We start from the raw sequence: 15846 nt of genomic DNA, 5'->3' as shown, positions 1-15846 counted from the left end.
CTAAGAGCAAAACAGATCAAATTGTGACTTTGCAGCAAGCAAAGAATTAAAGCTATTATAATAGGCCATTCTGACAGAACAGATAATTCTGCCCAGAACAAGTCAAGATTAGTGTTTAGGAATGTCCAGTGAGACAAGTACAAACATTACCCCATTACCCTGGCATGTCAGCCAGCTGATTAAAATTAAATTGGACAATATCATTATCCAAACAAAACTCTGTATAAATGCATTTTCTCCTACTGAATTAGTTCACCTTTCTGTTAAAATATTAAGACTTTGACTCTGCAAGCCTTTTTTGTTCAAATCCTCAGCTGAGGTTTCAGTGTCTTTACTTCCACTTTCCTCCAAGTCTCCTGGGGACTGTTTTATCAGATTCTTTACTCTCATCTGCTTTTGAAGGAGCTCCTGCTGCTTATCTACAAGCTCCTGGTTCTGCATCTCCACTGCTTGCAGCTCATTCTCAATGGACACCAGCACCTCCTCTAGCACCGCAGGGAGAGGCAAGGAGAAGGCACAATAGAGACCACAGCCATGTGCTGATGCCACTTCTAATTGTGTTAATTGTACTCCAGCCAGTGATCAAGCTGTCAATAGAAAGCATTTATTTACATGTGAGAAGCAACATTAACCCCAGCAAGTTAAACTCCTCTGGAGTTATAAACAGGGCCATTAGCAACAAGCTGTGTTCATGCAACAAGATCTCCCTCCTCCATAGAAGAAGAGGATGTGCTGAGCAACAGGGTTTGGATGTAGAGGGAAAATGTTTTATCCATCCTTCACACGTGAAAGAAGTGAAGCAAATGCTCCCCAAAAGCTTGGGTCACACAAGTGACTCTTTGGCAGGAATTGCCTCTGTCCATCCCAGTATGATGATGTGTGTGAATTGCAGATTGTGTTCTAGAATCCAGTCCCTGGAGTCTAAAAGAATAATTAACACATACACCTGCATGCCAAGCATGTACTCCAGAGGCAGGTCAGAAAAGCATCAGAAGGAATTACTACCTCCCCCACACCCACAAAACCCAAGAGACTTTGGCCCATCCAGAGCTGATATGGTAATATGGTTATGGAAACAAAAATGTGTGATATGGAAAAAATATCTTCATCTCAAATAGCACAAAATAGTGACAGATGTCTTCCTAAATGCCCACTGCTACTCAGCAGAAAAGAGTTAAGAGTATCTTAAAATTTGAAGCACATTTTAAAAATGTTGAAAACCAAGTAATTTCCTTGACAAACTTGATTTTCATCCTACAATAGCTTGGGTTGAAAGGGACCTTTAAAGCTCATCTCATTCCAACTCCCCTGCCACTGGAGCAGGTTGCTCAGAACCTCATCCAACCGTGCCTTGAACACTTCCAAGGATGGGGCATTTTGGTTTAGTTTAACCTAAGAAATAAAAAGCTATCCAGTAAAAGAATTTTTTTCTTCAAATCTTAAGTATAATAGCAGAGATCCCACAAAATCTTTTATGTATACATTAAATTAATGTAAATGAGAATCAGTAACATGATGTGTTTGTGTCTTGTTAGCTAAAAGAATATATGGAATATAAATTATGGATTGCCTGCAACAGCTCTCATCTTTGGAGATTAAAGAATGTTATCTTTAGGAGATCTTATTTAATCAAGCAACTGTCACTAAAAATGAAATAAATACATTTTAAAATATATTTTGTAAGTAAACCTTCTCAACTTTAGAACAAATTTACTGCAGGACAGTGTTCATTACCAGAGCTGTGGATGTAACAGTTTAAGCACTGGTTAATTTAATTTGCTCACATAAAGAAGCTCCACTAGGTGACAACTGCTTTTTCCCTTCTGCAAAATGGATAAACACAAACTCACAACCAATTCCCAAGGCCACAGCTCACCAGGCTTCTAAATGAACCCAAGAGAAGTTTAACCAAGTCATACATTTCCTGCAAGAGGAATGCTCTAAGGCAGACCAGTCACTCACCAAGTGCCCATGGCCAATTTTGATCTCTTCAAACTTATTTTACAGAAAAGCCTGGACACATTATATTGTGCTCCTTAGAAAGGCAGCCACCATAACACCTAGAAGATCTGTTAGGAGGAAGTGAAAATGCTGTTTAGTTTAGAGAAGGGGATCAATTTTGAATAATCATCAGTGAAATGAACATGGAATTGAATTTATTGGGTCGTTATTTGAACAACAGTTTTTGTCACATTGTACCTTAATAACACTAAACTCAAGAGATTGATATTTTCTGTTATTGCATCCTGAACTATTTATTTCATGGATGGAAACAAAGTCCAATGGAAGGTGAAAGGGAATAAATTCAGCATTACAATAAATACTGGGGGAAAAATTCCTCACTACCAGCTGATTCCACCATAACAAGCATTTTCCCCGCTTCTATAAATAGAGGAGGAAATACATATTAATAATGATGTGTGAATAAAACACTTCTGCATCACCCACGGCCAGACCCAGACGCCTCTTAATCACCTCCAGGGGCGGCGACTCCCCCACCTCCCTGGGCAACCTGCTCTAGTGGGAATATTCACAGGCGAACAGTGTGAATGGCATCCAAATATACACAGTGAGCGCGTACAGTGCAACATTCCCTGCATCCCTCAGCCACACGCTAGCCTGCTCGCTAAAGCTGCGGGACAGGGCGGGATGGATGGATCCATGGATGGATGGACGGGTGGACGGAGGAAGGGACCGAGGCCGCCAGGGCGAGGAGGAGCAGGGCCTCGCAGCCGTGTCCTCCCGTGCGTTGGGCTCAGACGTGGCTCGGGCCGACAGCTCCCACAGCTGCCCTGAGGGATGGTGCCGGCCGCGCTCCCGCATCCTTTAGCTTTTATCCCTTATCTTTTATCCCTTATCCCTGATCCCTCACGGCTCCCGCCCCGCGGCTCCGCTCCCACCCGGCGCCGCCCTTTCCGGCGCGCGCCCTCAGCCACTGGCGCGCGGGGCCCGGCGCGTGCTCCGCCCCGCCGCCAATCAGCGCCGGCCGCGGGCCGTGGGTGGGGCGGCGCGCTCGCGCGGCCGTACAAGGCGGCTGCTGATTGGCGGCCGGTGTGACCAATGGGCGGGCGGCTCTCCTGCGGCGGGGTGCGTGTTTCCGGAAGACGTGGCCGCCGGTGCCGCTCCCGCCCGTGCCGCTCCCGCCCGTGCCGCTCCCGGGGCCGCCGTCACCATGATCTCCCTGTCCGACACGCAGAGTAAGCGCTGCCGCTGCTCCCACCGGGGAAGCGCGGAGGGGCCGCCCGCTGCGGGGCTGGGGGCGGCGGGGGGTCGCAGGGCGGCCGGGCCCGCAGCCTTTGTCCACGGCGGGGCCTCCCGGGAGCGGCCGGGCACGGTCCGGCGGGGCCGCTGGACACCGGCGGGAGCGGGCAGGGGCGGGGGAGCTCTCACGGCCCCATCCCCGCAGAGGAAGGCGCGGCGGCGGCCCCGGTGCGGCGGGAGTGGCGGCTGGCGGGGAGTACGGACGGGAAGGGGATGGAGAGCGGCAGGGCAGCGCTCGGCGGGACCCCGGCCTTGGGAGAGCTCTGCCACCACGGCCGGCGTGTGTCCGGGGCTGCGAGTGCTCGGTGTGCCGTGCTGCGGGGCGGAGGGGCTGGAAGGGACCTTAAAGATATCTCAGCCGTGGCAGGGACACTTTGCACTGCCCCCGGCTGCTCAGGGCCCGTCCAGCCTGGCCTGGAGCGCTCCCAGGGATCCAGGGGCAGCCACAGCTGCTCTGGGCACCCTGTGCCAGTGCCTGGCTGTCTGGCTAGCCTTACAGGAGGACATTTCTTCCTGTTACCTAGCCTGGGTTTGTTAGGGTTTGTGGGTTTGTACCCATGGCACTTTGGCTAAGCACCGTGAATGAATGAATGAAAGCTGAACGATAAACAAAGTAACCTTCAGCTACGCTCTTCTCGTGTGCCTCCCTCTGGTCGTCAGTGGTCTGGAACCACTTAATTACCTAAATAGTAACAAGCTTTGCTGCGCTGCTCTTGCTGGTACCACACCAAACGTCCGCAGGTGATGCTGAGGGGGCTTGGTTCCTCATGTGGGACCTTCAGCTATTTCCAGTGCTAAGATTGTTGGTTGTAACTGTCAGAGACAGGAGTACTAAATAAAACACTCTGGCATTTAGTGGTTTTAAGGGGTTTTTTTTCAGTTTTTCTGAAATTCTGAAGATAGTTCATCAGATATTTTAAAATTCACTGCTGTCTGGAAAAATACAGAGTTAGCCATAGAGTCACTGGTGGAATAGTGTGATAAATACCTGGAGAGAACCATTGCTGATGTTTGGAAAGTTAATTCTGCATCTGCAGTCTAGAACATAATTTTAAGTGGTGCACTGAATGGTGTTATAAACCACCAGTAATTGCAAAAGAATTCACTTAGCTTTTCCCAAATTAAATTTTTAATACTAAAAAATACTACTAACAAAGTAATAGTTGTGCATTGAATATAAGCTGTATTTGGTTTTGTCTTCTAAAAGCCTATAGCACACAATTCCATTTTATTTTGCACTATATTATGCTGTATAAAAGATTTGGGATGTGCATTGTCTGCCCTAATCTTTTACAAGCAGTGTATCTTAATTTTGAATCTTAAAATCTACTAAGCTGTTTTCACATAGAGCTGCAGTAGTCTTGCACAGCTTATGGAATTTCTGGAGAAACTGATGAAGATTTTCTCCCTTGTCTCAGGAAATAATAACAATCCAGAATAAATACAACCTGGCCAGTGTGTGTTTCTGCATTTCTAGGCATTGATGTGTTGTATTTGACTAATGTGGGAAAGCTCTTCTGGCACAGGAGAAACTATTTTAAAATAGTTTGCTCCCTCTATAAATATTCATCGTTAGTTGTTGAAAGGATTTTCTACAAAATGCCAGTACTTTTCCTTCCTCTGAGAAGTGTGGTTAAATATATTTACAAATTCTGATCCAAATCAAGGCAGTAACTGAGATACCAACACTGGAGGATAATAGTCCTGGACCATTCATCTTCTTCCAGCAGTTATTTTGGGATAATGAGAATAATGTTCCTTTCTCTTTTTCCCTTTTGCGTCCACTAACCAGAGCACACGGGTGACTTGTGCAGTGAATCAGAGCCCATTGTGGCAGAAGTGCTTCCAAACCGGTTTGGGGTGGTTACAGAGGTGTGAGAGAGGGAATTGCAGCAGCTGCTGGGAGGTGGCTCTGCCTCCTCCCCACATCCACACCTTGGGCTGTGCCTGGGGAGGAGCAAATACTCACTTCCAGGACTGCTTATTTATCTTGCTGGCAGCTGGTAATTCCTCTGGAGTCCTGCCTCCAAGTGATTTCCTTCCAGAATGCAGATTGTTTCTGCTCTTCTGAAGTAAAGAGTACTGGAGAAAAGGGCACCTGCAATTCTTACATTGCCTTCAGTCAGCAGATCCATTGAAAATACAATTTGCAATTCTGTTTTTCATTGTAAACGAGTACGGAGAGTGCCTGTAGTAAATCGATTGGATCGAGTTACTTAGTGCTTTTAATTGTGGGGTGTTAAAATGCTCACAGTGAAAGTTTAAAGTGGCAGGCTACACCACAGAACTACAGCTCTAACAGCCTTGCTGAAAGCCAAGCCCTCAGAGAAGTCTGGGGAGTGGAATGTTGCCGTAACAAATCTCTGAGCTGTGTTGAAATTTATTTCCAATAACTCCTTACAAGTCCTGAAACAGGCATAATTATCCTCCTTTACTCCCAAGCTCATCAAGCAACAGCAAATGACCAACTACATCAACAAAGTGCAATTAAAATCCATGGAGGCAGATCTGGCCAACAAGTAGCAGTGAGGGCTGTGATTGTGGATTTTGTGGTTTTTGTTTGTTTCAGGACAGGCTATGCAAAACTACTTGGAACTTCAAAATACACATATATACAGGCATAGTATTAGGGAGGGTTTTGCTAAGCTGTTTTTGTTTTGCATTTACAAATCTGTAGGTTTCTATGTCTGGTCACAGTGAAAACAGCAATAAATGTATGTGTTTGCAGCCCTGTTGCTGCTGCTCCTGGTTTTTCTCTCCCATTCCATCTGTGTGAGAGTCAAAGGAAGGCTTTAGAGATTTAAAATTAAAAGCAGGATGTATTTCTAAGATAGCAGTCTTCAAGATACTGTTGTGAAATAGTAGTTTTAATCCTAGCTTGACATTTGTTTCTCATACAAACCTTCCATCCTATCTTGGCTTCCCAGTATTTCTTGAGCATCCTTTGCAGAACTCAAAGTTTATAGAACTGTTTAGACTGGGAAAAAACCTTTAAGAGCAATGAGTCCAGCTGTTAACCCAGCACTGGCCAGTCCATAATTTAAGCAAATAAATTAAGTACAAAAGGTATTTTAAAAAAATCTGCAAGTTAAGATAATAAAATGAAAAAATTCATAAAATGAAGCTGCTATATAGCACTAGTAGTCTAGAGATATTGTACCTATGTGTAATGTAAATCTACCATTTAATTAATAAAAATTAAATATGAAGCATGAAAATTATAATTGAACATTAATCCCTCAATATTTAGTATCTGCCAGTTTTGTGAAAACTGGCAATTGTCTGGAGACCCAGGCTAGTGTTTGATAGCTGTCAGCACATGTGCAACTTGGAAAAATCCTGCAGGATTCATCCAAGTTCTGTTCCATCTAGAAAATCCTGTGCAAGTCATGGGAGATGGAACATGAGGTTTCAGGAGCACGGAGAGGACCAGGGTACTTACATTACTATGGGAAAGATAATGGGATAAGATCTGCAGATCCCAGAGTATTCTGAATTAAAAGAGAAGGATCACAAGGATCCAACCCTTCAGTGAATGACCCATATGAGAATCAAACCCTGACCCTGGAGTTATTTATACCATGTTCTGACCAAGTGATCTAATCTGGAAAACAAAGTTTCATTATCAAACAATCCTTTAATTTACAAACAATCCTGTTCTCCATACTAGCAATTAATCAAAAGGGATGTATGTCTTTGCCGTATGTGTGTGTATATATATATATATATATATATATATATATATATATATATATATATGGTTGCATTCAATTTCAGTGTCTAGTTCCAAACATGGCCTTTGTTGATAAACAGCTTCCAAAGATATGTCTGTTGAAGTAATTGGGGTCTACAAGATTTATAATATTTGCACACTCAAGTAAGTTTTTAAATTTAAAATGTCTTTAGATTGGATGTTCTAATTTTTTCCCCAGTTTTTATCCATGACATTTTCTTGGTACCATGTTTTGTTACATGCCTAAATTTGTTTCTTTTTCAGAGATTGGAATGGGACTAACAGGCTTTGGAGTGTTTTTTCTCTTCTTTGGAATGATACTCTTCTTCGACAAAGCTCTTTTGGCTATTGGAAATGTAAGTGACTTTTCTGCAGTGCTTAGAATCAAGTGTGTGATCTATTAAAGATAAACTCAAAATAGAACAGCATGTTTGAAGCTGCATGACAAAGATTACTGTGGTGATCTGGTATAAAAGAGGAGTGCTCAGTGATAGGAGTGAATCATTTTTCCTGCTTGAGGTTAGAACAGCTCACACTGATGTGAATGTCACCGTGGGTCAGGCCTGTGGGATGTTGGTAGACAAGAAGCAGCTTGTTCCACAGTTGTGCTGCTGCAAATGTGATTTTTTGTGGTCCTCTGAGATCACTGTCAATTTAAGTATCTATTTGGATAAGAATCTTTAAGTACCTGCTAGCAAATGTAGTTTTGCAGTGCTGTAGGAGGAAAGAAAGAAATATGAATTGCTTACACTTCTGGCTTTAGAAGAGCCAGACCTCTTTCATAAAAGAGAGATTCAGTATCTGCAGTTTTTACCAAATCAAAGTTGTCACTCAAAGCAGCACAGAAAATAAATCCTACTTCTGGTACAGGAAATTTCCAGTGCAAATATCAAATGACAGGGTGTTTCCTGCATGTGCTAGTTTCTGTGCCTCTGGTGTTCTCAGCTTTGCCAGCCAAAGCACAGCCTGGCTGGGAGAGGTTCAGCCCCTCTTTTGCTGATGCTTAAAAGTCTGCAGCCAAACAGATCAGTTTCAGTCTCAAACACTGAGATTCCCTGAAGGGAAATATAAAATTGTGTACCTGAATTTGGGTACATTAGTTAAAGCATTGTTATGAGCCATCAGCTCAAGTGTGCAGTGGGAGAGTGAAAAATGAAATAATGCTTATTTTTTCTTTTTCTAATGTAAGGTGGAAATACGAGATCCTGTTTAGAGAAAATGAAAACGTAGGTAGGAAGAGACAATGACAGGCTATGTGGTAACCAAAGATAATGCAAGAAAAGCTACTGCATCCTTGCAGAGAATTGTTTTTATCAAAAAAAAAAAGTTATATCAGAAAGGGCAGGAAGTTCTAAGAAATTGATTTATTAAATACCATCCAAAACTTAAACTTGAGTAAAACCTGAGATAGTATTGCTTTCTGAGCAAAAATGTTGCTGAAATAATTCTGAGTCCTGTAGCTGCAGGACACCAGAAATAGTTGTAACTAGTTGGGACTGATGTGATAGTGTTCAGTCTATACTGGAACAAATAAATAAACAATAAAAAAGACTCTGCACAGTAAAAAACAACTGTTCAGCTTTTTCCTTCTCTGGCTTTGCACTGTGAGTAGATCAGCAGAAGCTGTTGAAGATGTCAGTGGCACAGAGCAGAGGTGCTGTTATGTGTGGTGTCAGTTTTTAGGAACCTTTGCTGTCAGTAGGACTGAGCTTCAGCACCACCTGTGGTAAAGATGTGACAGGGCAGATCCTCTGTCTTGGGTGTGTTAAAAGGATAGACCCTTTACATTCAAGCAGCTGAGAGCTACAAGTGCTTTAAGATGGACCTTACAACAGAAAATCAATAGTAAATTCATTCTCACCAACTGTCTTATGGTATTAAAAGAAGTTGTGCAAGAAAGGCAGTGTAATTTTATAAAATATATATATGTGTGTGTTTACATCCTGTACTTGGGAACATAATTAGTTGTTTTCTTTCTTTGGTTGTTTTTGTCTTTTCTAGGTTTTATTTGTGGCTGGCTTGTCTTTTGTTATCGGTTTAGAAAGAACATTCAGATTTTTCTTTCAAAAACACAAAATGAAAGCAACGGGCTTCTTCCTGGGTGGTGTACTCATAGTTCTCATTGGCTGGCCTTTAATAGGAATGATCCTGGAAATTTATGGGTTCTTCCTATTGTTCAGGTAAGTCTTGTTTGTAAAAACTTTGTGTTAGTTTATCTAGGAATAAATGTATTGTGTAGTGTTTGTGTTAGAGTTGACAAAGCAGCATCCTTTATATGTTCCTTTTGGACAGATTTTATATGAAATTGTTTATTTACAAGTTGGTAAGTATTTTTCCAAGACTCAAAGCTGCTAATGTTGGTGAGGGATTTACCAAAATTACTTTGATAATGCTGATGTCTAACCAAAGAATTGTAAAGCTTCAAAATGTGTGGGAGCCCAAATGTTAGCAGTATGAAGTTTAAATATCTCCTCATGGAAAAGGGATACTTGGTCCTTTTTTCAGTGGGGAGTTTGTTATTTTCTTTAACAAATGGGGCAAAATATTCAGTTACTACCATCCTAGGTTTGTAACCTTACCATTTCATCACTCTGGCAGCCCAGGGAAAAGCTGTTTTCTGCCATATTTCATTACAATTGTGCCTTGGAGTCAGAACTGCTTGTTTGGGTTAGCAGTATCTCAACTGAGTTAAAGAAAAATGGAAATTCTATTTTTTTAACAGCAATCTTGAAACATGTTACAACTTTCACAATGTGTCATTTAAGTTCTTCATAAATGCAACGGTAATAGTGAAAGAATTTGACTTGTTACAACCTGCATAGATATCTATATTTTTATCTTTATTTCTATGGTTGAAGTTCTATGCTTCCCTAACGAACAAAGCAAAAACATGCAAAAATGTAGAAAGGGAGTCTTCTGGTTGTTCTTGGACCTCTCTCCAGATGCAGATTGTTTCACTAATGGTTATTGATCAAGTTTCAGACCCTGAAGCGTTCTGTGAATGGCTGAATAACACTGTTCCTGTTAATCAAAGTGAAACCATTGTTCTCATGGAGCTCTTTTTGTACCCAGTAAAATTGTATGTTAATCCGATATTTAGTTCAGATAAAATGTTTATTTTAAAAGTCAATCTGAACTTGGCTCTTACTGGAGACAGTGAAATTTCAGAAAATTAATTTAGTGGGGTTAATGTATTTCTTATTGTTCTGCTCTGTGGTACTCTGAATCCTGTCACTGTAAGTGCTGTGATAATCTCAGTATTTCACTGAATACACTGTCACTTCTTGCATGTACTGCTTGGTTTAATCAGTACAAAGCAAGTAGAATGTGTTTCCAACAGAACACCCCCCTTTTAAAAGATCTCAGAAGAGTTATAAGTTAGTCTGTCTAGGCAGGTATGGCTATGGATTATCTAGTGGTGCTTGCAAGGGAAAACAGTGTTGAGAGGTTTATAAAAGATCGATAATTATCCCCAGGACGTCCCTTAGCCTGAAGGGAATTACAAGGGATGGATAATTCCAGGTATGAATGTTTAGCTGTCTGTTTTAATTTAAAGAATCTGGAGACCAGTGGTTTGGACTGAAGGATCTTAAATGTCTTTTCCAACCTTGATTCCATGATTCTGTGACCATCTTTTCCAGGGCTCATTAGATGATAGAATCTAAATCCCTTGCTACAAGGCTGACTAGTGATTACTTCAAGCAAAGCTTTTGTTTTGCTTCAATCTTGTTCAGTTCAACCATCCTCCTCTTGTCAGCAACTTGCTCCCTTCTGAAGAAGTTACAAATGAAGTCTTTCCTCAAGCACCATTTTATACTGTTCCTCAGGGTCCTGCTGCTTGGTTGCATAGCAGAAAACTGCCCTATTATGGGACAGCTGTTATAATCTAAGGTGCTTTTGGGGCCTTGTTCAGATGACAGCCCTGCAGAGTTATGGCTGACAATATTATCCCTGCTGTACTGACTGTTCCTTATTCTTGGACACAGCAGTTGTTTTAATCTGTCACAAGTGGTTTGTGTGCCCTGCCTCACAATTTACTGGGCTGCTGAAATGACCTGGTCTTTAAAAAAAACAAAAAAACAAACTCAAAACCCCCCTTATTGGTGTGGATATTACCCAGCAAACAGTTCTTAGCAGGGTGGTGAAGAGGATGATGTCTTGTGAAATTTCACAGTTTCACTGTGGCTGAGGCCTCATTGCACATTAATCCTTATTCCATGCAGGGAATGCTCAACACAGGATTGCTGGGAATGCCAGCAGCTGCCTGCAGACAGCTGAGATACTGCCACAGAAAATTTGGTTTTCTGCTGCAGAGGTTAGGTGGAGAGTGCAGGGGCTGCACCAGAGCATCTGTGCCAGGGAACATCCCCAGGGTCACCATTCAAACCACTGACTTCAGTTTGGGAAATAAATGAATGCACAATTCTGTCATGCTTCATTTTATTTAGTTAATGTAAAGAGTATCATATGTGGTTTTAATTACTCAGAGCTAACTTCACTTCTTTCTACATTGGGTCTTGAATGTATTTTCTACAACATAAAGAGGAATTATCTCAAAATATGTATGCTAATTTTGAGAAATCTGTTTTGCTGACTAAATTAGGTATTCTCACTTGAGTTATTTTTTGATGAGTTGACTGAGAGTTGCCAGAATTTTTTTGTTAATGTTACAGCAATATGAGCAAAGCTTAATTACAAAAACTAATACAATCTTCTGATGTCTTACCTAAAGGGGGTTCTTTCCTGTGGTGGTTGGCTTTATTAGAAGAGTTCCAGTTCTTGGATATCTCTTGAATTTACCCGGTATAAGCTCGGTAAGTTTGGTACTTCATGCAACAACTGCAGCATGTTCTGATTTTCATTCCACTGATATAGCACCTGTAGATATGCATCAAAAATAAAGCAAATAGAACTTTGGAGCAATGACTTCAAGTGCTGCACAGTTCTTGCACCATGCACATCCCACTCATTCCCAGGGAGATGCTCCTAGGGATAAAAGGAACAGAAGGAGGTGATGGCAGGAGCTGCCCCTGGTCATGGGCAGTGGAGTGGGAAGAGTCCTGCATTGTGACAGGGAATGCTGGGGTTCTTCTGCTTCACTCTTGGCCCTGGCTGACCACACAGGTGAATCTTCCTCATCTCCTGTTGTACAATGAGGAGGGCACTGTTCTTGGTGCAGTATTTGAGTGTACTTAGGAAAAGTGGCCTCTAAAAGCAAAGAGTGGAGTTCAGTGTTATGTTGCAGCTCGTATGGTGAACCCAGAAACTCTCAGCATGAATAGTCATTCATCAAATGTGTTTATTAAGGTCCACTGCACCAGGCTACATCTTTTTATTACTAAGATTTGTGTTTTTTTCAAATGGAGTTTTCAGTTTTTGAAACCAAATGTCTGAGGATTTGAAGACAACAGAAAGACACTAAACTAGGGTGTTTCAGTCAACTACTTTTACTGTGCTGATTTATTTATGTATTTTAACACAAGCATTTGTAATACTAGTTTTGAAAGCAACAGTTTTTATAACTACTACTGAAAATTAATAGTGGGAATAACTTAGATGCATACAGGCTGTTTTTTAAAAATGAGTGTTCCAGTTCATCTGTTCCAGTCTCACAGTTAGGCCAAGTTGTGGCTCATAATTCATGATCAATTGAATGTTTCATTTGTCAATTGATCCTAATCATATTTAATTTGATCATAACGGGGTTAAATCTTGTTTTTAAAAGATAATTGTTAATGTTTTATTCAAAGCCTACGTAGGCTCAGAAGAGAATCCACAGTAATGGTCAGTTGAAATATCTTCCTTGGTCTACTAATGCATGTGTGGCTGAGACTTGTTTTGTTTTAACCATTAAGCTGGCAGTGTTATCTGCATTCTTCTATTTCCTTTCTCATTCTGTTGCATCTTCATGCTGCACTGTTAATGTCTATATGAGAAAAACGTGTTATGCAGAAACACAATTGCAATTTTAAGAATTTTGGTTTTCACAAACCTAAACCATGAGAGCTCGGTGAGTACTACTTGACTCTCATTTCCAGTCACATACTAACCATGCAAGTAGCAAGCAGTACTTGAGAGCAGCTTCACTCTACATAAATGTCATCAGCCTAAAACCTTTTTGTCTCCTTTTCCACAGCTTGTAGATAAAGTTGGAGAAAGCAACAACATGGTATAATGACGAGAGGGTGGAAGACTGATCTAAACTTTTACTGTATTATTTATAAAATCCCTTTGAAGAATACTCAGCACAAAGATTAAGTTGTGTACAAAGGAAAAAGCTTGTTACATTCTTTACATAACAGTTTAATTTAAAATGTATAGTCAACAATATACATTAGAAAAGAAGCTCAGCAAGTGTGCTTCTAGGAAAGTAACTCCAGAGTTCGGGAAGTCAACTGAAGAGGGGAAAGTCATGGAATAACCCCTGTTACAACTGTTCAAGACTATTTCTGTTGGTTTTGGAAAACATGCTAGAGGCAATGAATCCTTGTTGAATTAACGGTGCCTGTTCTTTACCTCCTTATTTTGAAGGTGCAGTAGAGCAAACAGGCCTACATTTTTAAGGGTGACCCAAACTTACCCAACCCTCTGCTTGCTATCCTCAGAGTGCAAAAAATCAAACAGGAAACTTCTTGTGTAACAAGAGATGCATCTTTGCATGAAGGTTAAGATGACTATTCATCTATAATGTATTATGACAATAAAAAAGAAACCCTACACAGTTCTGTTGTAAACATTTTTGTAAATATGTGGCTGAAATACAGCATTGTTATCTTAATGTTTCAAAGCCAAATGTTAGTTGATTGTATTTGCCTTCCGTTTCGGAATATGCAAAAGGTCAATCTTTAATAACTTTGGTCTTAAATGTTGGTTCTGAACATGCAGAGCTCAGTGGAGAACTCTGGAAGCTGACTTGAAGGCCTTCCAGTTTGTTCTCCTTGAGCCATGTTCCCTGTGCATCCTGATGAGAATGTAGCCCCTTGTCACTAACGTGCAAACTCTGTGAAACATGCTTAGTTCACAAAAAACTGCATTAGGCTGAGGTGCTGATGTGAACCCTGTGAAATGTTACTTACCAGAATTTGGAGCTTTGTTTTTAACCAGTTTGAAACTAAGCTTTCTTTGTTTACTCTGGAACTACGAATTGACTTTTATTTTTTACGGTAATAAAATGGAAACTTAAAGCTCTGTGTACGTGAGTCTGTGGGGAGAAAACTGCTGAGTGACTGGGGCTGACTACAGATCAAGTGCCAATCTCCATGTGTTTGTAATGTGTTACTGGTTAGCTGGTTATCTTCAGACAGCTCCTGGTTACAGCAGCAGCTTTGTTGTTACTGAGGATTCTTGGCTAACCTGGAATAAATGTCCCCTCCTAATAGACTGGTCCCATTTCTGCTCCTTTTGGGATGTTAAATGTTGTGCACTTGCAATAGTCTCAGTTACAGTGTCCTCACCTACCAATCCTTGTTCAGTGAATTGTGTTTGTGCAGGCAGGGGGATTCTGTTCTGTTTAATTTTCTTTTCCCTTTCATGTAATCCTGAAACAATTACCCAATGTAGTATTAAAGGTAGCTATGTAGACTAAAGGTCTAATGACTGGGGGTGACTCTTTTTTTGTTGTTTTTTTTGTTGTTGTTGTTTTTGGGGGGTTTTTTGTTGTTTTTTTTTTTTTGTTTTTTTGTTTTTGTTTTTGTTTTTTTGGGGGTTTTTTTGGTTGTTTTTGTTTTTGTTTTGGGGGGTTTTTTATTGTGCAGTTAAAATTGGAGTTTTCTACTGTTACTTTTAACTTAAAAAAATCCTCGTATACCAACCCTTTTGAAAGTTGCTGTGAAGTTTATTTGTATAAAACAAGGGGTTTTTCCACTACAACTGTATAAATAGCCACAATCTACTATTATCAATATTTAATTTGCTTCCTTCTAAAACAGGCACAAAATTATTCAGAAAGAAAACCCAACCTGTTATTTTGCAATTAATAACATCTGAAAAATCAGCAGGTTTGTTTTATAAATTGCTATATTTTCTTGATGGCATGTGCATTACAGTTAAGAAACAGGAGTAAATACGATTGTTGGCTCTACCTCAAGGATAAAGCATTTTAGATAACCCAATTTTAACTGCTCCTATAGCTCTGTGCCGTGTTACAATGACTAGAGAATAACACTCCAGCAGCTTAGCCAGCTCCTGTTTGCTGTGGTAGGGCACTAGGCTGTGCTGTGGGAACCAAGTGCTGCCTCAAGCAGACAGTGCTCACCTTAGAAATCAGCTACCTGAACGTTTTTGTGCTTCTGTCTTGAAAAATAATGTGATGAAAAAGGTGGGTTGCACCACAGGACTGTGGATCTCTGGCTGCAGCAACTTGCTTGGTAAGCTGAAGTACCTTCAACAACAAGAAATGATGATGATGTCTTTTAGAGGTGGTTCATGTGTGGCTGTGGATGATCTTTTGCCTCTCTGAGAAGCTGGGGTGTAGGCAGGTCATCTCATTTATATTTAATTCATTGTTTTAAATCAAAAGTCAATTTTTTGTCACATGTGAACTGTTGTGGAAAGCATGTGAGGGAACAGAATTGTTGAATTTAGCATAGTCTATCCCTCAAGGTAACGTTGTTTTTGAGACGGTTTTGCCAAGATAAATGTGGGTGGCAGCAAAGGTCAAAACAACTTAGCCTTAAAGTGTTTCTGTCCTTGTAAAAAATATCTCTAACAGAAACATGCTTGGAATGTTTCCCCTTTTAAATGTAATTTATAATTGCTGCTTTAAAACTCATAAGGATGGATCTTATTCTGAGCAAATGAATACTGTAAATATCCTTGTCATACCTTGAATAAATGGGAACCTTTTTCTATAA

General features: G+C 40.8%; 1 protein-coding gene across 2 annotated transcripts; it reads left to right on the top strand.

The window, feature by feature from the left end:
* Positions 1-3056: 3056 nt before the first annotated feature.
* On the top strand, positions 3057-15846 carry GOLT1B (golgi transport 1B). 2 transcript variants are annotated; one of them, XM_071417945.1, is made up of 6 exons: positions 3057-3197; positions 7259-7350; positions 8996-9174; positions 11727-11808; positions 12745-12778; positions 13131-15846. In XM_071417945.1, exons 1-5 carry the CDS (start codon positions 3173-3175, stop codon positions 12751-12753), a joined length of 387 nt encoding a protein of 128 aa, XP_071274046.1. In that variant the 5' UTR covers positions 3057-3172; the 3' UTR covers positions 12754-12778; positions 13131-15846. The 2 variants fall into 2 exon arrangements, with proteins under 2 accessions (XP_071274046.1, XP_071274045.1); XM_071417944.1 differs by lacking the exon at positions 12745-12778.

Source organism: Agelaius tricolor, unplaced genomic scaffold, assembly GCF_023055355.1.
Source record: "Agelaius tricolor isolate 1412-34295 unplaced genomic scaffold, bAgeTri1.0.p SCAF_72, whole genome shotgun sequence".
NCBI classification, from domain to species: Eukaryota; Metazoa; Chordata; class Aves; order Passeriformes; family Icteridae; genus Agelaius; species Agelaius tricolor.
Note: the sequence above shows the minus strand (reverse complement) of the source record. Positions and strands in the feature narration are given on the sequence as shown.

Excerpts from the sequence above, each read along its gene's own strand:
- GOLT1B (XM_071417944.1), top strand. The coding sequence starts at position 3,173 with ATGATCTCCCTGTCCGACACGCAGA. Across the intron at positions 3,198-7,258 it reads CTCCCTGTCCGACACGCAGA|AGATTGGAATGGGACTAACA; the intron begins GTAAGCGCTGCC and ends TTTCTTTTTCAG. Across the intron at positions 11,809-13,130 it reads ATTTACCCGGTATAAGCTCG|CTTGTAGATAAAGTTGGAGA; the intron begins GTAAGTTTGGTA and ends CCTTTTCCACAG.